The sequence below is a fragment of the Myotis brandtii genome, unplaced genomic scaffold, assembly GCF_000412655.1.
Source record: "Myotis brandtii unplaced genomic scaffold, ASM41265v1 scaffold41, whole genome shotgun sequence".
Taxonomy (NCBI): domain Eukaryota; kingdom Metazoa; phylum Chordata; class Mammalia; order Chiroptera; family Vespertilionidae; genus Myotis; species Myotis brandtii.
Genome location: NW_005365763.1, coordinates 2065510 through 2091187, shown reverse-complemented (window position 1 = coordinate 2091187; position 25678 = coordinate 2065510). Strand labels below are relative to the sequence as shown.

At 35.9% G+C, this 25678-nt stretch overlaps 1 protein-coding gene across 6 annotated transcripts in view; it reads left to right on the top strand.

Moving 5' to 3' along the window:
• Positions 1-25678, top strand: part of CUL2 (cullin 2) — a 167310-nt gene that overhangs the window by 99004 nt on the left and 42628 nt on the right. For 5 of the 6 annotated variants that reach the window (XM_005873394.2, XM_014545445.1, XM_014545444.1 and 2 more), the window contains 10 exons: positions 3788-3884; positions 3982-4092; positions 7918-8080; positions 11343-11467; positions 13907-14014; positions 15412-15471; positions 16309-16437; positions 16545-16631; positions 18424-18576; positions 18871-18948. In XM_005873394.2, coding sequence (XP_005873456.1) covers positions 3788-3884; positions 3982-4092; positions 7918-8080; positions 11343-11467; positions 13907-14014; positions 15412-15471; positions 16309-16437; positions 16545-16631; positions 18424-18576; positions 18871-18948 — 1111 coding nt within the window. The remainder of the gene's footprint in view (positions 1-3787; positions 3885-3981; positions 4093-7917; positions 8081-11342; positions 11468-13906; positions 14015-15411; positions 15472-16308; positions 16438-16544; positions 16632-18423; positions 18577-18870; positions 18949-25678) is intronic. The other variant, XM_014545446.1, reaches the window with a different exon arrangement.

The window sequence follows — 25678 nt, the reverse complement described above, 5'->3', positions numbered from 1 at the left end:
TAAAAGTGCTCCTCCTGTCATTTCTCTGATATAGGTGGGAGCAGGAGGCTGCACTTAGTTTGCTGGAACTCTATTCTCATTTTAAACATGGGGTAAATGAAGGTTTCGCTAAAAGATTAATTTGCCCCTTGTCACATATTGATATTGGGACGTTTGAGAATTCCAGTTTACTAGTAACTTTTAATGGCACTCACAAATCTGGCCAGCTATCTTGAGTTAAATGCTCAATTAGTTTTTTTTAAAAGCCTTGATTTAGAAAAAAAGAATAAACAAAGAAAGAAAGAAAAAAAGATTTAAAAATAACAATCATCCCTGGCCAGTGTGGCTCAGTTGGTTAGGTGTCATTCCATGCTCTGAGAGGCCACCAGTTTGATTCCTGGTCATGGCACATGCCCAGGTTGTGAGCTCGATTCTCCAGTAGGGGGCGTGCAGGAGGCAGCTGATGTTTCTCTCTCTTCCTCTTCTTTCCTCTTCCTTCCCCTCTCTCTCTAAAATCAATAAAAACATTTTAAAAATCACAATCAGTGCTTTATTGAACTCTTAGCTTTATTATCTTCTCTAATATATTGAAAATGCTTTTATTTTGCTCCTGTCAATATTTACAGCACTCACTAATGTTTATTGATTGTTTACTCATGTACCAGGTACTTTGCTATGTGCTTTCTTGGCTTATACTTAGTCTTTACCACATCCTCATGAAGTAGGGAATTATATTATGCACACTTTACAGAACAGGAAATCTGAGTACTAAGAGTTTAAGTATCTGCCCAAAGTGTATATATTATCACAGCCAGAACTCAAACCCAGGAAGTCTGATTCCAAAATTCTGATCTTAAGGTCTAAACTTTGCTACTAGTCCCCATTATCCCAGATGGGTTGTTTTATTCTCTTGGGAATTTCATTATGATTATTGTGGGCATTTTCCACATACTAGGTGTACTGGTTGATAATGTGGATTTTTTTCAATAGATGGAGTTACACATATGTTGATATATATGCGATTTGATATGTATGCTATTTTGTTGTATTGACAACAAGCTTCAAAATTTCATATGTCAAATTTTCTGAAGATGTTAACATCATAGATATTTTTACGCTTAAAAATGATGAATTTCATGCAAAAAAAAGAGCATTTGTGGGAAGTTTTAATTTTTTACTTTATTTTGAAGAAAAGTGCTGCTGAAAGTTATCGTATACTTCAGGAAGCTTATGGTGAACGTGCTCCATCTCAAGATACTTGTGAACACTAGTTTAAACGCTTTAAAAGTGATGATTTCAATGTGAAATTGAAAGATAAAGACTGTCCAGGTCAATTTGAATCACACTTTGATCGTAAAACGACCAGAATGGGCCAGAACGGCAAAGTTGCTTCATGATAGTGCACTATCACACACTTCAAAACCAGTTAAAGACACATTAAAAGATCTTGCCTGGGAAGTATTAACCCACCCGCCGTATTCACCAGACCTTGCTCCTTCAGATTACCACTTGTTCCGATCTATGGCACACGCACTTTCTGAGCAGCACTTCAAAATGTACGAAGAAGTGGAAAATTGAGTCCCTGAATGCTTTGAGGCAAAGTTCTTTTGGGACGATATCCACAATTACCTGAAAGATGGGGGAAATGTGTAGCTAGCGATGGACATTACTTTGAATAAAGCACTTTTGATGTTTCTCTTGAAATTATCCTATTTTCTTTGATTATAAAGTCCGCATTATTAACCGGTACACCTAGTAGTCCTTTTAAGATCAAATAATACGTTTTATTTCTAAAAATTCTTTTTTTAAAAAAAATTGATTTCAGAGAGAGAAACAGCAATTTGTTATTCACTTATCTTTGCATTCATTGGTTGGTTCTTGTATGTCCTCTCACCGGGGATTGAACCCACAACCTTGGTGTATCCGGATGATGCTCTTAACTGAGCTATCTAGCCAGGGTTAAGGTTTGGGGATGAGAGGACATTGGGGGGATAAGGGCACATTTGTAATATCTTAATCAATAAAGGGGAAAAAAATTCTTCATATTCTTTTTTCAAGGCTCATCTCTTGGGACCACTGTTCTTAGATGAGACCAGATTTTATTCAGATGACCAATTTAGTCACCATGATTTCACTGTTTTCATTATCTGTCAGCCTAATAGAAATGAAGTATACACTATTTATAATGATTGAGTTCAGATATTATTCTTATAGGGAGGACAACTTAGTTATTAAGCACTAGGAATATCAATGTTTTTTCTAGGCATTACCTTATCTGAATCCAGCTTATCTGGGCCTTTTGGGATCAGAATCAAATGTCAAGAGTGCTGAGAATAGCAGCAGTGGAAGTTTTCCTGGTGCTGAACAGGGACAATAGGATTTGGTCATGAAAAGAATTTTAGGTAACCTGATTTTCCAAATATTCAGATATTTCTCATTCTTGGCTGATTTTCATTTTGGTCCTAGGCAAAGTTAAAAGGAAAATAAAAGTGATGTGTTCTAAATAGATAAGATAGGTTAGATCATATTTCACCAGGTTTTTCATTTGGCCTTAAGAGGGAACTAACGAAGGTGAGCAGAGGAAATAAGCTCATTGTGTCACCTTATTGTTCTTATTAGTAATATAAAAATGTAGACTTTGTATCTAAGAATCTATGACTGACAGAATTACTGTAGCCATTAATTCATGTACAAAAACTTTCCCCAGAATATCCAGATAATTAAAGGAAGGGTAAAAGAGGATTAGAGGGATGCAGAGGCAGGGAGGGACACTAATATATAAAGGTAATTGCCTTAATACTTTTCTTAAATGTTAGAAAATCTTTATATACTACTACAAAGAACAAAAAGCGTTTACTAGGGAATTATAGTAATATATTTTCTGCAGCTCTCTTTGTAAACTAATTATTAATAAAAAAAATTTTAAAGCAAGGTGGAAGATTGCCAGGAGAAAGGTAAACCTTTGACTTAAACTGAGCATTAGTATTAGAATTAGAAACTCCTCTCTTAGGGCCAGACTATTTTACTGTGGCTTTAGGCAAACATTTTTCCTATTTCATTTCCCTATTTCAGTATTAGAAAGGCTAATATTCACCTACATTTTTAAAATCATGATTAAGACTTTCATCGCAATACTGCCTTGATTAAGTAGGAACCCATCAAATGTCAGATGAGTAATTGAGATGATTTTAGATCTCTATGCAAATGTAAAGGAATATAGAACTACTAAATATCTCACTGAACTTCTAAATAGATAAATTCCTTTGTGCTTGAATGGGAATCAACTCAGCAACTCTTGCAAATCTCTTAGAGAGAAAATAGTTATTAGCCATTTCAGTTAGTGAGAAATATATCCTATAGAGTATACCTCTGAGGGATGCACCATCAAATTACTATAGGCATACTTGATGGTTCAAAGACTGAATTTCTCAGACCAAATCTTATATTTGTGTTTATGGCGAGTGAAGTTCAAATATTCTTGACCACCAATATTAAAGTCTTGAATTGATGGACTCATGTCTGCTCTAAAATTAGAGTATAATTTTAGTATCAACAGAATATGCTTAATTTTACAAACAAGGCTTTTATTTATTGAAATGACATCTAATATGTTCACTAAATATCAAATATTAATTCAGCTGTTAAATGAAAAAATTAAAATTTTAAGAATTATGCATACATTGACCATTAAAATGCTTTACAATTTGATCCAACTAATAGAATAAGCAGTCATGTTTTGTCATACTTTGGTATTTCCATAGATAATTTGTGTTCTCAAGAATATTTTGTGTTATACACCTTCTTTTAGTGATCGTGGTGGAGAAGACCCAAACCAGAAAGTAATCCATGGGGTTATTAACTCCTTTGTTCATGTTGAACAGTATAAGAAAAAATTCCCCTTAAAGGTAAAAAGTCTCCTTTAAAAACTTGAGTAATCAGACCTTTAATTTCTTAAATTGCTTGTTTTCGTTTTTTCAATATGATTTTAATTGATTTATTTAGTTTTATCAGGAAATCTTTGAGTCCCCCTTTCTGACTGAAACAGGAGAGTATTACAAACAAGAAGCTTCAAATTTATTACAAGAATCAAACTGCTCACAATATATGGAAAAGGTAAGAAAGAAATGTATGTTAAATATATCATTTCTTATATATCAGGCATGGTTTTATGTAACAGTTTTTTTGTTAATATATTTTTTGGGTTAAAAAGTTTCTGTTTGGCCTTTACTCCGAGTTATAGTCAATGTACAATACCTATGATAAGTCATTTTTCTTGCTGTAGCATATTTTATGAGGAAAAGTGCTATTCTGATTTTTGTCATGACTGATACTTTTTGATAAATCCTGATTGCTTGATTTGCTTGTCTTTAAAATTAACATGTATTTATGTTCTCGGCAAAATCTATATTTTATGCTTAGTGGATATGTTTAGGGAATAGTATAGATACTAGGTATTTAGCTTTTTATCTTCTTCATTTAAAATAGAAGGAAAAATATAATAATTCTGTAATACTTGGATAGATCACTCTTCTGTTAAGTTTTTAATGAAAAAAATTTAATTTTTCCACAAGAAATTTTTATTTTTTAAATTGATTTCAGAAAGGAAGGGAGAGGAAGAGAGAGATAGAATTATCATTGATGAGAGAGAATCACTAATCAGCTGCCTCTTGTATGTCCCCCATTGGGAATCGAGCCCACAACCCTGGTATGTGCCCTAACCGGGAATCAAACCATGACCTCTTGGTTCATAGGTTGACACTCAACCACTGAGCCACACTCCACAAGAAATTTTAATCATTAAACCAACACACACTGATGACCATATTTAAAATTCTATGTGTATTTTCTCAGTAAAAGAATTAGTCATAGTATAAATTCAGTCATCACACAAGATATATTTAGAAATTTTAATGAGGGTTTTTTTTCATCTGCAGTGTTGGATTTCAAGCATTTCATTATAGGATGATTTTTTGTTAGTTTAAGCAAGAAAGATAAATATAAGAATAGCTATAGTATGTACATAGGTCATAGTATAGAACATAGGTCAAGAAATATCATTACTTACTGATAAGCTGTTATGTATTTCACAAAGCCCAGGGCTAGAAGTCTGAGCTGTTTAGTCTCTTCCTGCTTTTGTCACTCATTAGTTCTGGGACCTTGATTAAGTCATCCGGAACCTTGAGTAAGTCATCTGGGACATTTTCCTCCATCTGTTACATGCAGGTTATACAGTGGTCCTCAGCTCTTAGCCTTTTTTGCATCTGAGACTCTTGTTTAAGGATCTAGATCCAGTCTTGAAAAGTGCTCACAGGATTAAGTGGTGCATATACCTCATTATATCTGGCTCTCAAAAAAGAGGCAATTGGCAAAAATATTGTATGGTTCCACTTAGATGAAATATCTAGACTAGGCAAATTCTTAGAGACAGAAAGTAGATTAGAACTTTTTAGAAGGTGAGGCTAGGGAGTTATTGCTTAATGTTTATAGAGTTTGTTTGGTGTGATGAAAGAGTTTTGGAAATTGTACATTGTGAATATAATTAATGCCACTGAATTATATATTTAAAAATGGTTAAAATGGCAAATTTTATGTTATATACATTTTATCACAATTATAAAAACACTAATAATGTAATATACTGAAAACTATTGAATTCACCCTTGCATGGGTGAATCATATGATATGTAAATTATATCTCAAACTGTTAAAAGGAAGGCCATTGGAAACTGTGTTGGGAAAATAGCATTTATAAGAGTAATTCACTTAACAGACTAAATAATGTAGCCTTCCTACTTCCCTTTCTGTGTCTTTCCTTTGAATTTTGGCCTTTCCCCCCAGCTGTAGTGGTTTTATAGCTATTGAAGCCCTGAATCCAGACACTCCAACCTTGTCTGTTTTCTCTTGATATGCACCTCAGCCCTAGCCCCACCCAGTTATCATGGTTTTTCTTTTTCTCCTCCTTCCTCATCTCCCTCAAACCCACACTCTAATTACTGTTGCATTTAGTTAGACCATAAACATATAAAATGTCACTTATAGTATAGTATAAATGACTACTAGACATAATACTTTTAAGAAATTTTTATTTTAATTGAACTTATTGGGGTGTTTGCCTGTCTTCACATGGCCATCTTCCCTCTGTGTAAGAACTTATTTTTTAATTTTTTAAAATATACTTTTATTAGAGAGGAAGGGAGAAAGAGAGAGAGAGAGAGAAACATCAATGATGAGAGAATCATTGATCAGCTGCCTCCTGCATACCCCCTACTGGGGATCAAGCTGGCAACCTGGGCATATACCCTGAATGGGAAGCATAGGTTGATGCTCAACCACTGAGCCACGCCGGTCGGGCAGAACTATTTTTATTTTAAAAGAAAAACACGATGACCAAAATGACTTTCTTAGTTGATGAAATACTCTAGACCCCACCTTTGGTTTCTACAACTTTGCCCTGAACTCCTGGCTCCACACAACATGGTAGCACAGTAGGAAAGATAGGACTGTGTCTCTCAGTCTTGAGCCTCACTTTCATCGAAAGATATCTGAGAGATATCCAGGAATGTGTTATTTCCCCTCTCAGCATAATTTTTTCTCTCAACATCACCTTCTTATGCCCAGGTAAACTCAAGCAGTACTTCCCAAAGGCTTAAATGCACATAGTTCCCTGGGACCAGTTCAGAAACTCTAGTTCCATAGTTTTACATTACAGAATACTTTTCCTTTTTTCTGTTTTGTTAATCCTCACCTGAAGATATTTTTTTCCATTGATTTTTAGAGAGAGTATAAGAGAGGGAGAGATGGAGAGAGAGAGAGAAAGAAAGGGAAACATCAATGTGAGAAAGACACATCAGTTGGTTGCCTCCCACACAGGGATAGAACCTGCAACCCAGGTAATATGTCCATGACTGAGAATCAAACCCAAGATCCTTCAGTGCATGGGCTGACACTCTAACCCAGTGATGGCGAACCTTTTGAGCTCGGCGTGTCAGCATTTTGAAAAACCCTAACTTAACTCTGGTGCCATGTCACATATAGAAATTTTTTGATATTTGCAACCATAGTAAAACAAAGACTTATATTTTTGATATTTATTTTATATATTTAAATGCCATTTAACAAAGAAAAATCAACCAAAAAAAGAGTTCGTGTGTCACCTCTGATACGCGTGTCATAGGTTCGCCATCACTGCTCTAACCATTGAACAGTGCCAGTCAGGGCCAGAATATTTTCAAATTTAAACATTTGCGTATGCATATGCTGTGCTGGCGTGATTTTCATTGCAAACGTAGTTTTGTTTTGAGGTCGAAATTAGCCCAATTCTCTGGCTGTTATCTTTATTAGTTCTTGTTAATGTTAACCAGTGTATTGTTTGTAGGTCAGTGCTTTTTATATATAGGAAAAACTTTAATAAAAGTCTTGATTGACATATCTAACTATGCCTAAATATATTTTGACTTCCAAAATTTTAATGAAATCTTTACTGTGATAGTTAACTATGATATTCATACCATTTATGAGAAACCAACATAAAATAATTAATCTACTTGATCCAGTTAATGTGACTTATTTTTAGATTAATAATTAGATATTTATAAAGTGGCCACTTGTTTGGGTTTTTAATAATCTTTACTCACTTTTCCTGTTGCATGTTAGGTTGTCAATATAATAGGATGATCGGGATCAGTAAATGAAGACAAAATGTAGACTAAATAACTTTAGTTCTTTTTCATAAGACTGTGGTGAAATATAGGTGACAGCTAGTAGCTTAAATAAAATTTGAAATGATTTATGGAATGTGGGTTTAAATTGGTTATGTAATCCTTATTCATTACTTGACCATGTTTAGCTGAGCCATTAAATTAGGCTACCTAAGCTACTTACTGATATTACAGTTTTTTTCTCTTGGTAGTTTATGACTATAACAATATATTTCTAAAGGTTCTAGGTAGAATAAAAGATGAAGAAATTCGATGTCGAAAATACTTGCACCCAAGTTCATATACTAAAGTGATTCGTGAATGTCAGCAACGAATGGTAGCAGACCACTTACAGTTCTTACATGCCGAATGTCATAATATCATTCGACAAGAGAAAAAAAATGGTAAGTGACACGAAATATAAATGTAAGTTAAAATAGAATTATAAACCACTTTTTACATAGTCAAGTTAACTTAGATTTCAAGTATATTATAGTCATAATCTCTAAAATATTTGATATGCCTTATTAATAATTTATTTTAAAGGACTATTTTGGAAAAGTATATTCACAAAGGGCATTCTAAACTAAAAGAAAAACCTGAGAAAATAGGTTTGCACATTTTTATGTATCATAAGGGCTAATATCCTTAATACATTAGGAATTTTAATAACAGTAGGAAAAAGGCAAAGAATATAAAAGGGAATTATAAATGAATTTTAAATATATAGAGATGCACAATCTCACTCAAAATAGGTGGTAGACAAAATAAAAATACAGCAGCTCTCTCTATGGAGCATGCCAGCACCTTTTCCCCAGGCGCGTTTTCCTCACCTCTCTTTTTCTCCTTAACACATTGCGTACCGCATAGAATCTCTAAGACATACGCCAGGGACCGCACGTTTTTGGGCAAACTGCACGTTATTTAAATCATCATAATGCACTTTAGGTGTTGTTTTTCAATAATTATAACATTTTTATTTACAAAAACAATTAAACAATTAAAGTTCCTAGTACTTTTTTAACGTATGGTACTGCGTAAAACATTTTCCTCTATGAAGAGGGACCAAACAAAATTTACATAAGTATCTAGATTCGCTCCTTTTTCCATGGGCGTGAAAAACGAGAACACTCGTGAGCGGTCCTTAACAGATGGCGCGCGAAACACGAGAAAACTCCTGAGCGGTACGAAATGTGTTAAGCTCCAAGGGCCCTTTTTTGCTTCTGTAACTTGTTTTGTAAGCCCATTTCTTCTACATCTCACTTCTACCTCTCTAACTTTCTAAATGAACTTTCTCTTGTGGTTTCTATTAAATAAATAATTAAAAATGAAAATACTTGATTTAAGACAAAAGGGGCACTGCAGACTATTGGGTGAAAGATGATAGTCTTTTCAACTCATATTGCTGAGTCTACTGGATATTCATTTAGAAAAATGTGAAATTTGATCTTTACTCCAGACACCATATACAAAATCAAGTTATTGTAAGCTTTTTTTAATCCTCACCCAAGGAGTGAGGATATTTTTTCCGTTGATAACTAGAAAGAGTAGAAGGAAGGAGGAAGGTGGAGAAAGAGAGAGAGAAACATCGATATGTAAGAGAGACACATTGATTGGTTGCCTCCCACACGAGTCAGGAATTGAACCCGGGGCCCAGGTACATGCTCTTGACCTGGAATGGAACCCTTGAAACTCCGGAGTGCAGGCCGACACTTTAACCATTGATCCACACTGGCCAGGGTCATTGTAGGCTTTTGATCTAAATGTAAAACAGTAATAATTTTAGAAGATAATATAGGAGAATAACTTCATGACCTTGAAATAGGGAAAGATATTTTAAGTAAGACACAAAAAGCACTAACCACAAGGAAAGATTGATCGAGTGGACTGCCTTAAAATTAAGAACTCTGGATCATCAAAAGATAGTCATAGGGTAAATATATATAATATAAATTATATAATAAATATAATTACATTGTATATATGTACTACATCTTCTTATTTGAAACTACAAAAGGTTTATGTCCAAATATAAAATGGCCAACAAATTTGAACAGGCACAGGAGAGTAGAGGATATCCAAATGGCCAATAAACATAAAAAGGCACTTAATTTCATTAAAATAGGAGAATGCAAATTAAAACCACACTAAGCTATCAATACTTACATTTTGATAGAAAATTTAAAAATTAAAAATAATAAGTGTTGGACCCTGGTCCGTGTGGCTCAGTTTGTTGGGCATCATCCCATGCACTGAAAGGTTGTCAGTTGGATTCCCAGTCAGGGCACATGCAGGGGTTTTGGGCTTGATCCCCAGTAGGGGCTGTGCAGGAGCAGGCAGTTGGTGTTCACTCTAACATCGATGTTTCTCTCTTTCCCTATCCCTTCCTCTCTTTCTAAAAATAGTAATAAGTGTTGGGAAGCATGTGGAATAGTGGGAACTTGTTATACACTGGGCTGATAATATAAATTGATGCAACCACTTTGAAACTGGCATTAACTGCTAAAGTTGAATATATGAAAGCCATCCCTTTCCTATACATATAATTCCCCGGCAAAAGAGTATGCACATATATACAAAAATGTTCATAGCAGCATTTTTTGTAATAGCCAAATGGAACAACTCAAATGTCCAATAACAATAGAATGGATGAAGTACAGTATATTCATACAATGGGATATAACAGAAGAGTGAAAATGCACAAATTACATTTACATAAAGCAATATACATATAAACATGTTGAACAAAAGAAGGTAAACATGAAAGAATTGTATTGATTCCATTTTTATAGATAGTTCAAAACAGGCAAAAGTAATCTTTGGTTTAGTACTTATGATAGTGATTACCTTTGCAGAAGAGCAAGAGGAGTAATGATTGGGAAGAGGTGTGAAGGGGACTTCTAGGTGTAGGTAATGTCTGTTTTTTACCCTGGGTAGTGATTACTTGAAGGGGCGTGTTTGTGTTCACTTGTGATAATTTATTGAGATATGCACTTTTGGTTTATACGCTTTTCTGTATGTATATTACATACTTTAATAAAAAAGTTTAAAATAAAGCCTTTACACTGAGACATTATTTTTCACCTCTCATTGGCAAAGATCAAAATGCTTGATAATACATTGTTGGCAAGGGAGCTTCCTGCTGTTGGGAGCTCTGTTTAGAAGGATCCTTCTAGAAGATTAAGCTTTGACACAGCAATACCACTTCTAGGGATTTATACCATAGATGTTACTGTCCATATACAGGACTATTATTTGTAACATTGTAGTATGAAGAGATTGGAAACAACCAAATTTCCATCAATTGTTAAGTAATTTGATATATAATGGAGTGCTGTACAGTTGTAAAATATGAAGAAATGCTCAGTGTACTGATAAAAAAAGATCTCTGAAAATGTGTTCTGCATTTGCAAATAATACACAAAATACACTACACTCTTTTATAAAAGGGGGCAGAGGGAAGAATATATGTATTTGCCTGAATGTGCATGCAAGAGCTTTGAAAGAACACAATATTGCTTTCCCATGGGAAGGAGGACTGGGGTTGGGAGACAGAAGTGGGGGACTTTCTCTGCATACTCTTTTTATAATTCTGCATTTTGGGCCATATATTACCTAATATTTAAAAAATATTTGGAAATCTAATACAAATTTTTCCCCCCTCAGATATGGCAAATATGTATGCCTTACTCCGTGCTGTGTCCACTGGTTTACCTCATATGATACAGGAGCTGCAAAATCATGTCCATGATGAGGGCCTTAGAGCGACCAGTAATCTTACTCAGGAAAATGTGAGTTATATAAGGAAATGGAAAATTTTCTCTTAATCAGATTATCACGCATTTAGGTTTTTTGTTTTTACCTTACTGTCTTAAACAATGAAAGAAAAGTTTTACCATGCCAATAGATTAAACATCTGTATTAAAATGTTTCAAGCGTAAAGTTTATTGGACACATTTTGGAGTAATCAAATTATTAGAAAATCATTGAATGAGAAGCTTTTTCTTAGTTATACTGATATGTTCACTTAGCAGTCTTAAATAATTGTATTTCTATATAACTGGCACTAATAGTTGTAGTGGTAATGGAATTAATCAATGGTAATATGGAGAACTCACAATTTGCTTTCTTTATATATACTCTGAGTTTGGTAGCCCAGGAAGCAAATTTAGATTAAAATGATCTTCCCTAAATATATGCTTCCTACCCAACGGTGACCATCATGTCCCTAATACCCACTTTTCTTAAGAGTTCTCTGACAATCAAATGACTATTTACAAAAAGGCATCTTTCCTATCATTGTATTCCTATCAAATCTTGTTGGACCATCTTGTTTTTACTAGTGATATTTGATGAATAGATAGATATGACATGAAATGTTCTTTTTCCTAAGTAGAGCTATTTACTTGTCATCTATAATACAGTAATCTATAATAGACAACATTATTCAGATGCTCATCACTTTAGTTGTAGATTTATTTGTCTTTGGCAAATCTTAGATTTTATGTCCTACCACAATAATACATAAGTTTTCTATTTTTTTAAAAAACTATTAGTTGCCCTATCTGGTTTGACTCAGTGGATAGAGCATCGGCCTGTGGACTGAGGGCTCCTAGGTTCGATTCCAGTCAAGGGCACATGCCCAGGTTGCGGGCTCGATCCCCAGTAGGGGACATGCAGGAGGCAGCTGATCAATGATTCTCTCTCATCATTGATGTTTCTATCTCTCTCTCCCTCTCCCTTCCTCTCTGAAATCAATAAAAATATATTTTAAAAAATAAAAATAAACTATTAGTTGATATATTTTTATGTTTATTAATCTGTGTTTTTTTATTGGGTTTATTAATTTATTTTATTAGTTTTACAGATTCAGTGTGTTAAATAATATTAGACATAGAGGCATAGAGTTTACTGTCAAGGACTGGGAGAGCCCTGACCGGTTTGGCTCAGCGGATAGAGCGACGGCCTGTGGACTGAAGGGTCCCAGGTTCAATTCCGGTCAAGGGCATGTGCCTTGGTTGCGGGCACATCCCCAGTGGGGAGTGTGCAGGAGGCAGCTGATCGATGTTTCTCTCTCATCGATGTTTCTGACTCTCTATCCCTCTCCCTTCCTCTCTGTAAAATCAATAAAATATATTTAAAAAAAAAAAAAGGACTGGGAGATAAAAATAAAAGAGAATGAATTTGTAATAGACACATAATTTAGCTGACTTAGTTAAGTCTTAAGTACTATATAATTATCCCCATTAAGAGTGAAAGCTCACACTCTAACCAGTTGCTTAGTGGTTAGAGCATTGACCCAGGGACTGAAGGGTTATGGGTTCAATTCTAGTCAAGGGCACGTATCCTGGTTGCAGGCTCGATCACCACCCTAGGCAGGGCACGTGTTGGAGGCAACCAATCAATGTGTCTCTCTCACATTGATGTTTCTCTCTCTGTGTCTCTACCTCTCCCTTCCACTCTCTCTAAAAATCAATGGAAAAATATCCTCGGGTAAGGATTAGCAAAAGGAAAAATAAAAAGAGTGAAAGCTAAGTATTTCTTCATGCTGAGATGTGGGGGATTGCCCAACTCCAGGGGTCTCAATTTTCACAGATACTTGCTTTTGAGCTCTGCTCTCTCTTTCAGCCTTCAGTGGCTTTGAAGGCAGTTTTTGTGTATATAATCCTCTTTGAAAGTGGTAGGCTTAGTGGTTCAGAGACTGTATCTTGTTACTCTTAAGAAACAGTATTCCAACATCGGAGAGAAGTGTGTTTTCAGTGAGTTCTTCTGGCAGAGGAATTATAGTCCTGCATTGCTGGTGTTGAATGACAGCTAATTTCAACATTAAAGTTTTAGATTTTTAAGACAGTTTCCAAAAAATATTTTTTAAAATTTATTTTAGAGAGGAAGGGACAAGGGAGGGAGAGAGAAACATTAATGATGAGAGAGACTCATCAGCTGCCTACTACACGCCCCACACTGGGAATTGAGCCTGCAGCCCAGGCATGTGTCGTGACCAGGAATCGAACCGTGACCTTCTGGTCCATAGGTCAGTACTCAACCACTGAACCACGCCGACCAGGCAAGACAGTTTTAGCTAAAAATACTTTTTTGAGAAAGTGTGTGCTTGCATAACATGAATTTTCTTGGGAAAAACTTTACTCTTAATTAAATGACTATTTAATAACTCTAATTATATCTTTGAACTTCTTAAAATGTATTTTGTACTTTGTATTTTATATTTCTAGATGCCAACACTATTTGTGGAGTCAGTTTTGGAAGTACATGGTAAATTTGTTCAACTTATCAACACTGTTTTGAATGGTGATCAGCACTTCATGAGTGCATTGGATAAGGTAACTTTAATAATAACTATATCTACAGATACTTCTCAACTTATGTCGGGGTTATGTCCTGGTAAGCCCATCATAAGTTAGAAATATTTTAAATCAAAATTCATTTAATACACCTAACCTACTGAACATCTTACCTTAGCTGAACCTACCTTAAACGTTCTCAGGACACTCTCATTAGTTATAGTTGGGCAAAGTCATGTAACACATTAAATACATAGTAGAGTATCATTATTTATCCTTGTGATGGCACACCTAACTGGAAACTGTGGCTAACTGCCACTCCCCAGCATTAGGAGAGAATTTTGTACCACATATCACCAGCCTTGGAAAAGATCAAAATTCAAAGTACAGTTTATTGAATACATATCGCTTTCTCACATATTAAAGTAAAAAAAATCGTAATAATCATATTAAGTCAGGGAATGTCTGTATAAATACAGTTGACCCTGGGATAATTCAGAGGATAGGGGCCCTGATACCCCTCCCCTTTAGTTGAAAATCCACATAGAACTTTTGACTTCCCCAAAACTTCACTACTAATGGCCTACTGATATTACCAGAAGCCTTACTGATAGCATAAACAGTCAATTAATGCATATTTTGTATATTTAGTATAACTACATTATCACAATAAAGTAAGTTAGAGAATAAAGAAATGTTATTAAGAAAATCTTACGGAAGAGAAAATACATTTACAGTATTTGTATCAAAAATCTGGGTGTAAGTGGACTCGTGTTTTTTAATGGTTAATTGGAATTCTATTTCTATATTCATTCTTTAGGGCGGTTTCAGGATTGAGGCTTCTAATTACAAGCTTTCTAATCTTGACATGGAGATTAATTAATTTAAATGTGAAAATCAAAATAATAACATAACTTTCAAATTAACAACAAATGGTTAAATTGAATGTTTGAATTATATGGAGATTGAATTTCTCATGATTATGAGAACAATGATTCTAAGGGGAATTGTTAGTAAACATTATAACATGTTCTGAGAAAACATGTATAATTTTAGTGTTTTAGTGCTGATTTTTAATTTGAATAAATAATATTCCAAAGAAATAAGTATATTTTACAAATTTTTGAATTTTGGTATACTTTAAAGGAAAATTGCTGATATGGTTATTTTAAGATTTTTTAAAAAATGTAGTCATATTTTATCTGTGTTCAGATATCAGTAATGAGTTATAAAGAATAGCTTTCAGTAGGAATGGGATATATAATTGGTCTATAACCACCATGAGGCATACAGTTAGAGGAGTTTACTCTGTGTTCAAAATGAAAACGAAATTAACAGTTTATGACCAAAATGCTGTGTTTTATGTGGGGTAATAATTTATGGATGTGCAGATTATACCCTATTACTAGTTAATTACTGACTTGTTTTCTATTTAGGCTCTTACATCAGTTGTAAATTACAGAGAACCCAAGTCTGTTTGCAAAGCTCCTGAATTGGTAAGTTTGATGATTGCTTAAAAAAATCTTATGGACATCAATATTAGAAAATGAAAACTGAGAAGAATGTTAAATTAATTTGTATTTGTAGCATGTTTCAGAAAAAGATCCATGAAACTAAATTATTAAAAGTAAACATTATCTACATCATATATAATTTGGCATTTATTTAAGGAATACAGTTGGACCTATGTACTATAGCCTTTTCTTGAGAAATAACTGGAGGAAAAAAATACTTTATTTAATAAAGTTTGGTGTTTTTTGTTTGTTTGTTTTTATAATATGAAACGCTTCACTGATTTGTGTGCATCTTTATGAAGAGTCCATGCTAATTTTCTCTGTCGTTCCAATTTTTGTAAGGCTTCTAAAACCCAAGCAGTACAGTTTGGGTTTTAAAGTATGTCTTCTGTGAAATAATTTGCATTACTTCTCATAGAGATTTTATTTATCTGAAATTGAAAGGAAATTTGATGATAATTAAAGAAAACTTAATTATAAAGTTGTGGTAAGAATAAAAAAAGTAATTGTTTAATGTCGAAAATTATAGAACTACTCAAAACGCACCTAGGTGTTCTTTTGAAACTTCTGTTGTTTATGTCAGTGTTTTATTGTTCACTGTGTTGATTAGATTTTTGAATTATTTATAGTTTTTTTTAAAATTTGCCTTATGACATATTTTAAATTCTTTAGTGCATATTCATAATTTTAAAAACATAAGCTTTAGGATGGCAGAGAACTTATTCATTAATATTTTGTACTATTGTCCTTTGCCTTTTTTGAGGCATATGTATGTATAGAAGGGCCCTTTATAAGATATACTGTCAATTTCTATTTGAGCTTGCTAAGTACTGTGACAACTTACTAAAGAAATCAGCAAAGGGGATGACTGAGAATGAAGTGGAAGGCAAACTTACCAGCTTCAGTACTGTTTTCAAATATATCGATGATAAGGATGTTTTTCAAAAGGTAAGTTGTGAATAGAGAAGTTTTATTTGGTTTAGTCAGATTTTATTTATTTTTGAAATTTAAGTCATCAGAAAGGAATTAACCTTTAGAAATATTTCTTAATATAGTTCTACGCAAGAATGCTGGCAAAACGTTTAATTCACGGGTTATCTATGTCTATGGATTCTGAAGAAGCCATGATCAATAAATTAAAGGTAATGTGAGCCTTTGATCTGATAATGTCATAGAAATTATTCTGCTAGCACAAAAAGATGTTCATTGTAGCAATTAGATATAACAACAGGAAATAATCAGCCGGTGACTGGTTAAATGTGTAATGGTATATCTATATGATGGGATATGCAAATACTGTATTAAAGGACAGATCTCTCTATATACAAGGTGTCCCCTAAAAATGTATACACACTTAGAATATAATTATAAAGGCAGTGTTTATGAAAATATATTTTACTAGAGGCCCAGTGCACAAAAATTTGTGCACTCGGGGGGGTCCCTCAGCCCGGCCTGTGCCCTCTCACAGTCTGGGACCCCTCGGGGGATGACGACCTGCTGGCTTAGGCCCGCTCCCCGGGGAATTGGACCTAAGCTGGCAGTCAGACATCCCTCTGGCAGTCCGGGAGCCCTCAGGGGATGTCCACTTGCCAGCAGGGAGCAGGCCTAAGCTGCAGTCGGACATCCTTAGCGCTGCTGAGGAGGCAGGAGAAGCTCCCACCACCACCACTGTACTGGCAGCCGTCAGCCTGGCTTGTTGCTGAGCAGAGCTCCCCCTATGGGAGCACACTGACCACCAGGGGGCAGACGCTCAATGCAGGCGCTGCCCCCTGGTGGTCAGTGTGTGTCATAGTGACCAGTGATTCCCAGTTGTTCTGCTGTTAGGGTCAGTTTGCATATTACCCTTTTATTATATAGGAGTGCCTGGCCAGCCTGGGTGAGGGGCTGATGGTGTTTGCAGGCTGGCCACAGCCCCTTAAATGTGGGGGTCCCCACTGGGGTGCCTGGCCATTCTGGGTGAGGGGCTGAGGGCCATTTGCAGGCTGGCCACAGCCCCTTCAGGGTGGGGGGTCCTGCTGCGGTGCCTGACCAGTCTGGGTGCTGATGGCTGTTTGCAGGCTGGCCAAGCCCCCCAGCGGGGACCCTCACCCCATGAGGGTGTGGCCATCCTGGGTGAGGGGCTGATGGCTGTTTGCAGGCTGGCCAAGCCCCCCAGCGGGGACCCTCACCCCATGAGGGTGTGGCCATCCTGGGTGAGGGGCTGATGGCTGTTTTCAGGCTGGCCACGGCCCCCAGCCACCCAAGCTCCCAGTGGAGGCTGGCTGGAAGCAGGTATCTGGGATTTATTTGTCTTCTATAATTGAAACTTTGTTGTCATAAGTGGAGGCCACAGCCGGCTCAGGGGAGGCGGGAAGCTTGGCTTCCTCCATCGCCTGGGCAACCAAGCCTCCTGCTTGCTCCAGCTCTGTGGCTGCCAGCCACCATCTTGGTTGGGTTAATTTGCATATAGTCACTCTGATTGGCTGGTGGGTGTGGCTTGGGGTGTAGCGAAGGTACGGTCAATGAGCATCTTTGTCTTTTATTAGTGTAGATTTTCATTTAACAGCTGTCAGCTATTAAAGTGTGTATACATTTTTTGGGACACCCTGTATATTGATAAAGACTTATCCACAAGATAAACAGTATTAACTTAACAAAAGTTTTGTATTATTTATAAATGAATGTACCTGAAATATTTATTTAAGTACAAGTTTTGTAGTGCAGTTGAATTTTAGTGTATTTTTGCATAATTTTAGCTTATACCTTGATGAAGTAAGTAGTAGCTGAGACATATTTATGCTAAAATATTTAGTAGTTGATAATTTTCCTGAAGAGTAGACTTGAATATAATATGCAGACCCTTGACCATAGAACTAGCAATAGTAACATGTTCTCATTAATTAATATGGTTTATTATTATTCTTTTTAAATCATTTTTTTAAACTGTTTTTACAGCAAGCATGTGGTTATGAGTTTACCAGCAAGCTACATCGGATGTATACAGATATGAGTGTCAGTGCTGATCTCAACAATAAGTTCAACAATTTTATCAAAAATCAAGACACAGTAATAGATTTGGGAATTAGTTTTCAAATATATGTTCTACAGGTATGAATATGTGTTTTATTGTAGGCATTTACTACTCATTTCAAATAGCCTGATCCAAACAATTAATAAATAGAGGCCTCATTGCATTTTCTTTAATCAATAGATTGTATCTTCTAACATTATATGTTACATTGATTTGGAATGAAATATGCCAAGATAGTAATGCTAATGGGTTTTATCAACATTTTGAGAAAGGAAAAAAGAGGTGCTTTAGTTTAAATCATTTTATAAATATTTATTAACAAGTTAGATGCTTGTCTGTTTAACTTTTTTATTTTACTTATTTTCTTCTAGGCTGGCGCATGGCCTCTTACTCAGGCTCCTTCATCTACATTTGCGATTCCCCAGGAATTGGAAAAAAGTGTACAGATGGTAAGTTTGTAGGATATATATTAGAAGACCTAAGGAATTTTAATAATTGTCTCCATGTTATATCACTTTAAATATTTTCCAAACTCTTAATTGCTTGTGATATAAAAATATATTCAGAAATCATAGTTATGTACTTTGTAGGAAGAATGTAAATTATTATAGTTACTAATATTAAAACTCAAATGCTAAGGCTGTCATAGAGTTCTTTGTCAAAACATGACTCTTACTCATAGTTAAACCTATTATCAGCTCTTAAGCAGTTTTTTATTTTTATTTTTTTATTTTTTTTATTAAATCTTTATTGTTATTACATTTGCTTTCCCCCCCAAGAATAGTCAGTCCATTCCCTTTCTATGTCCCTGATTCATTATAATCACCAGTTCATTCTGTACATCAGATTATTTATTCACTTGATTCTTAGATTCACTTGTTGATAGATGCATGTTTGTTGTTCACAATTTGTATCTTTACCTTTTTCTTCTTCCTCCTCTTAAAGGATACCTTTCAGCATTTCGTATAATACTGGTTTAGTGGTGATGAACTCCTTTAGCTTTTCCTTATCTGTGAAGCTCTTTATCTGACCTTCAATTCTGAATGATAGCTTTGCTGGATAAAGTATTCTTGGTTGTAGGTTCTTGGTATTCATCACTTTGAATATTTCTTGCCATTCCCTTCTGGCCTGCCAAGTTTCTGTTGAGAAATCAGCTGACAGTCGTATGGGTATTCCCTTGTAGGTAATTGAGTCTCTTTCTCTTGCTGCTTTTAAGATTCTCTCTTTGTCTTTTGCTCTTGGCATTTTAATTATGATGTGTCTTGGTGTGGTCCTCTTTGGATTCCTTTTGTTTGGGGTTCTCTGCGCTTCTTGGTCCTGTAAGTCCATTTCTTTCACCAGGTGGGGGAAGTTTTCTGCCATTATTTCTTCAAATAGGTTTTCAATATCTTGCTGTCTCAAGCAGTTTTAAATTACAAAAACTTTTGATATTAGAAGAAAGTATAGAATTTAATACTTAAAACACTCATTTTCTAATTTTTTATTTGAATTTAGAGCCATTTTTATACTTCATTTATCCCTTGTAGTAGTTATTTTTATATCTGGGCAAAATTTTTTTTTAACTAAATTTATTGGGGTGACATTGGTCAACATGAACATATAGGTTTCAGGTGTGAGTTTCTATATTACAAGATCTGTATATTGCACCGGGTGCCTATGGTCAGATCTTCTCCTGTCACCATATATTAGGACCCTCTTCTACCCACAATCCCTTCCCTCTGGCAACCACCACACTGCTGTTTTTGTTCATGAGTTTCAGTTTTATATCCTACATATGAATGAAATCATATGGTTTGTAGCCTTTTTTTTTGAAATATATTTTATTGATTTTTTACAGAGAGGAAGGGAAAGGGATAGAGAGTTAGAAACATCAATGAGAGAGAAACATCGATCAGCTGCCTCCTGCACACCCCCTACTGAGGATGTGCCTGCAACCAAGGTACATGCCCTTGACCGGAATCAGACCTGGGACCCTTCAGTCCACAGGCCGACTCTCTATCCACTGAGCCAAACCCGTTAGGGCAGTTCGTAGCCTTTTTTGAATGACTTATTTCACTTAGCATAATGTTCTCAAGGCCCATCCACATTATTGCAAATGGCACTATTTCATCTTTTCTTATGGCTTAATAGAATTCCATTGTATATTTGAACTACATCTTCTTTATCCAGTCCTCTGTCGCAGGACAATATGGTTGTTTCCATGTCTTGGCCACCGTGAATAGTGCTGCAATGAGCATAGGGGTGCATATATCTTTGCGAACACATGATTTTGAGGTTTTCAGGTATATATTCAGGAGAAAGATTGCTGGGTCATATGGTAGCTCTACTCTTAATTTTTTTTTTTAATATATATTTTTATTGATTTCAGAGAGGAATGGAGAGGGAGAGAGAGAGAGAAACATCAATGATGAGAGAGAATCACCGATTGGCTGCCTCCTGCACGCCCCCTACTGGGGACCGAGCCCACAACCTGGGCATGTGCCCCCGACCGTAATCGAACCTGGGACCCTTCAGGCCATAGGCCGACTATCCACTGGGCCAAACCGGCCAGGGCTCTACTCTTAATTCTTTGAGGAGTCGCCAGACTGTTTCCCATAGTAGTTGTACCAGTCTACATTCCCACCAGCAGTGGATGAGGGTTCCCTTTTTTCCACAACCTCTCAAACACTTGTTATTGCTTGTATTGTTGATAATGGCCACTCTAACAGGTGTGAGGTGGTGTCTGTCTCATAGTTTTGATTTGCATTTCCCTAATTGCCAGTGAGATTGAACATCTTTTCATTTATCTATTGGCTGTTCCTGTGTCTTCTTGGGAAAGGTGTATTTTCAGGTCCTCTGCCCACTCTTTGATTGGGTTGTTTGTTTGGTGTTGAGTTTTATGAGTTCTTTATGTATTTTGGGAATTAAACCTTTCTTGTGGCTACTGTTTGCAAATATTATCTCCCATCTGGTTGGCTGCCTCTTTGTTTTGCTGTGCAGAGCTTTTTAGTTTGATATAGTCCCATTCATTTATTTTTGCCTTTACTCCCTTTCCTTTGAGGTCAGGTTCACAAAATATTCTCTATGAACAAGGTCCATAAGTTTGTTACCTATATTTTCTTTTATGTAACTTATTGTTTTGGGTCTTATATTTAAGTCTTTGATCCATTTTGAATTAATGTTTGTACAAGGGACAAACTGTAATCCAGCTTCATTCATTTGCATGTGGCTTTTCAGTTTTTCTGGCACCATTTATTGAAGAGACTGTCTTTACTCCATTGTGTGTTTCTGGCTCTTTTGTCAAAATAGCTGGGCTCTCTACTCTGCTCCATTGATCTGTGTGTCTATTTCTCTGCCAATACCATGCTGTTTTGATTATCGTAGCTCTGTAGTATAATTTGAAGTCAGGTAGCATGATACCTCCAGCTTCATTCTTTTTTCTCAGGATTGCTTTGGCTATTCAGGGTCTTGTGGTTCCATACAGATCTGATTTCTCGTTCTATTTCTTTGAAAAATTATATTGGGGATCTTGATGGGGATTACATTAAATCTTATGTTGCTTTGGGTAATATGGCCATTTTAACTATGTTGATTCTTCCAATCCATGAACACGGGATATTTTTTCGTTTTATTGTGTCTTTTTCAATCTCTTTTAATAATGCTTTGTAATTTTCAGTATATAGGTCTTTCACATTCTTTGTTAAGTTTATTGCTGGTATTTTATTCTTTTAGTCGCAATTGCAAAAGGAATTATTTTTTTTGTGTGTTTTTTTTTCTTCACTTTTTCTGAAGTTTTATGTTTAGTATACAGGAAGACAATGGATTTTTGCATATTGAATTTGTATCCTCCAATGTGACTGTATTTGCTTATTGTTTCTAATAGTTTTTTGGTGGGATCTTTAGAGTTTTCTATATACTGAATCATGTCATCCACAAAAAGTGATAGTTTTACATCTTTCTTCCCGGTTTGGATGCCATTTTTTTCTTTCTCTTGCCTTGTTGTTCTGGCTAGGACTGCCAGCACTGTGTTGAATAAGAGTGGTGAGAGTGAACATCCTTGTCTTGTTCCTGATCTTAAGAAGCAAAGCTTTCAGTTTTTCACCAGTAACTATGATATTAGCTGAGGGTTTATCATAAATGACCTTTATTATGTTGAGGTACTTTCCTTCTATTCCTTTTTTATTGAGTGTTTTAATCATAAATGGTGTTATAGTTTATCAAATGCTTTTCCTGCATCAGTTGATAAGATCATATGATTTTTATCCTTTCTTTTGTTGATGTGGTGTATTACATTGATTGATTTGTGTATGTTGAACTATCCTGTGCCCTTGGAATGAGCCCCACTTGGTCGTGATGTATTATTTTTTATGTACTACTAGAGGCCCGGTGCATGAAAATTCATGCACTGGAGGGAGAGTCCCTTAGCCCAGCCCGCCCCCTCTCACAGTCCAGAAGCCCTCGGGGGCGGGAGGCGACCCGGCGATCAGGGGAAGGTGATGCCCCATCACACCTCTGCTGCTGCCACTGCTGGCAGCGCAAGCCTCGGCTGGCCCTGGTTACCTGAGCCTCGGGTGGCCCTGGGAGTCTGGGCAGCCGCCATCCGAGGCTTGCCTGAGCCTCAGGCCGGCGCTGGGGGGCTGAGGGGTCTCCGGAGGCAGGCCATGCGCCTGCCACCCTGGCAGAGCTGAGAGGACTGAGCACCGCCATCTTTGAGGACGGGGCTGTCAATTAGCATATTCCCTCCTTATTGGCTGTGGGCACCACCATCTTTGTGATGGTGTGAGGGTCAATTAGCATATCCCCTCTTTATTAGATAGGATTATATTTGATTTGCTAGTATTTTGTTTAGGATTTTTGCGTCTGTATTTATCAGAGATATTGGACTGTAGTTTTCTTTATTTGCATTATCTTTGCTAGGTTTTGATATCAGGATTATATTGCTCTCATAGAATATGTTAGGAAGTATTACCTCTTGATCAATTTTTGGAAGAGTTCAAGAAGGAGAGGTTTTAAGTGTTCTTTGAACATTTGGTAGAATTTACTGGTAAAGCCATCTGGTCCTTGACTTTTATTTTTGGGGAGGTTTTTGATGGTTATTTCAATTTCCTCAATACTGATTGGTCCATTTAGATTTTTCAATTCTTCATGATTTAGTCCAGAATGGTTATATATTTCTAGAAACTTATACAGTTCTTCTAGATTACTGAATTTGGAGGCATACAGTGTTTCATAATATTCTAGTACAATGATGGCGAACCTATGACATGCGTGTGAGAGGTGACACGCGAACTCATTTTTTTGGTTGATTTTTCTTTGTTAAATGGCATTTAAATATTTAAAATAAATATCAAAAATATAAGTCTTTGTTTTACTATGGCAGATATCAACAAAAAATTTCTATATGTGACACGGCACCAGAGTTAAGTTAGGGTTTTTCAAAATGCTGACACGCCGAGCTCAAAAGGTTTGCCATCACTGTTCTAGTATGATCCTTTGCATATCTGTGGTGTCTGGTAATTTCTCCTCTCTCATTTCTGATTTTGTTTATATGGGTCTTTTCCTTTTTTTTTCCTTAGTGAGTGAGGCCAGTAGTTTTTCATTCTTTTCAAAGAACTAGGTGTTTGTTGTATCAAATTTTTGTGTAGTCTTTTTTTCTCTATTTCATTCAATTCTGCTCTAATTTTTATTATTGTCTTTCTTCTACTGACTTTGGGTTGCTTTTGTTCTTTTTTTCCTAGTTCTTTAAGATGTGATGTTAGATTGTTTACTTGGGATTTCTTTTGTTTCTTGAGTTAGGCCTGTAATGATATAAGCTTCCCTCTTATTACTGCTTTCGCTGCATCCCAGAAGTTTTGATCTGTTGTATTGTGATTCTCATTTGTCTCTATATATCTTTTGATCTCATCTTTTATTTCCTCTTTGACACAGAGATTTTTTAGTAGTATATTGTTTGATCTCCAAGTATTTGTGAGTTTCTTTACTACCTTTTTGCAGTTGATTTCTAATTTCAAGGCATCGTGGCTGGAGAATATGTTTGGTATAATTTCAGTCTTTCTGAATTTGTTAATGTTAGTTTGGTGACCCAACATATGGTCTATCCTTGAGAATGTTCCATGTGCACTGGAAAAGAATGTGTAATCTGATGTTCTCAGATGAAAAGTTCTGCAAATGTCAATTATGTCCATTTGGTCTAGTGTTTAAGGCTGATATTTCTTTATTGATTTTCAGTTTGGTTCATCTGTCTAGAACTGTCAGTGGAGTATTAAGGTCCCCAACTATGATTGTGTTTGGATCTGTTTTTCTCTTTAGTTCTGTGAATAGTAGTTTTATATATCTGAGTGCTCCCTGATTTTGTGCATATATATTAATAAGTGTTATATTTTCTTGATGTAGTGTTCCCTTTATCATTATAAAGTGTCCATCTTTGTTTCTTCTTATCTTTGTTATCTTCAAATATATTTTGTCAGATAAAAGTATGCCTACACCTGCTTTTCTGTGGATGTTATTTGCTTGGAGAATCATGTTCCACTTTTTACTTTGAATCTACCTTTGTCTTTGCAGCTTAGTTGTATCTCTTGTAGGCAACATATTGTTGGGTTTTGTTTCAGTGCCTCTTTATTGGTGAACTTGACCATTTACATTTATGATAATTATTGATGTATGAGCATTTCCTATAGCCATTTTATCTTTTGTTTTCTGGTATCTCTGGGTCTCCATTGCTTCTTTTCCTTTGTGTTTCTGTCTGTTGTTTTTGTTTGGTGGTATTCCATACTTCTTCCCTCTGTTTCCTCTTTTTTTAAGCTATTTGTCCTGATTTGGGAATTTGTGTGTGTGGTTACCATCTACACTAATAAAAGAGAAACATGGTAATTAGCGTACGACCGCTACCCTTCCCATTGCCTAATCAGCATATCCTTATGCAAATTAACTGTCATCCAAGATGGCGGCCGGCAGCCAGGCAGCTGGAAGCGAACATGAGGCTTGCTTGCTCCAGTGACTGCAGACTCCAACGTTCCCCGCCTGACTTGCCGGCCTCTGAGCTGGCAGTTTGAAACATTCTAACAAATATAGAAGCTAAACAAAACCCCAGAAACCAGCTTTCAGCCAGCCGGGATCTCAGAGCTGGAGTTATACATTGTTTCGATTATAGAACTCAAACAAACCAGATACCTGCTTTCAGCAGCGGAAGCCTCAGAGCTA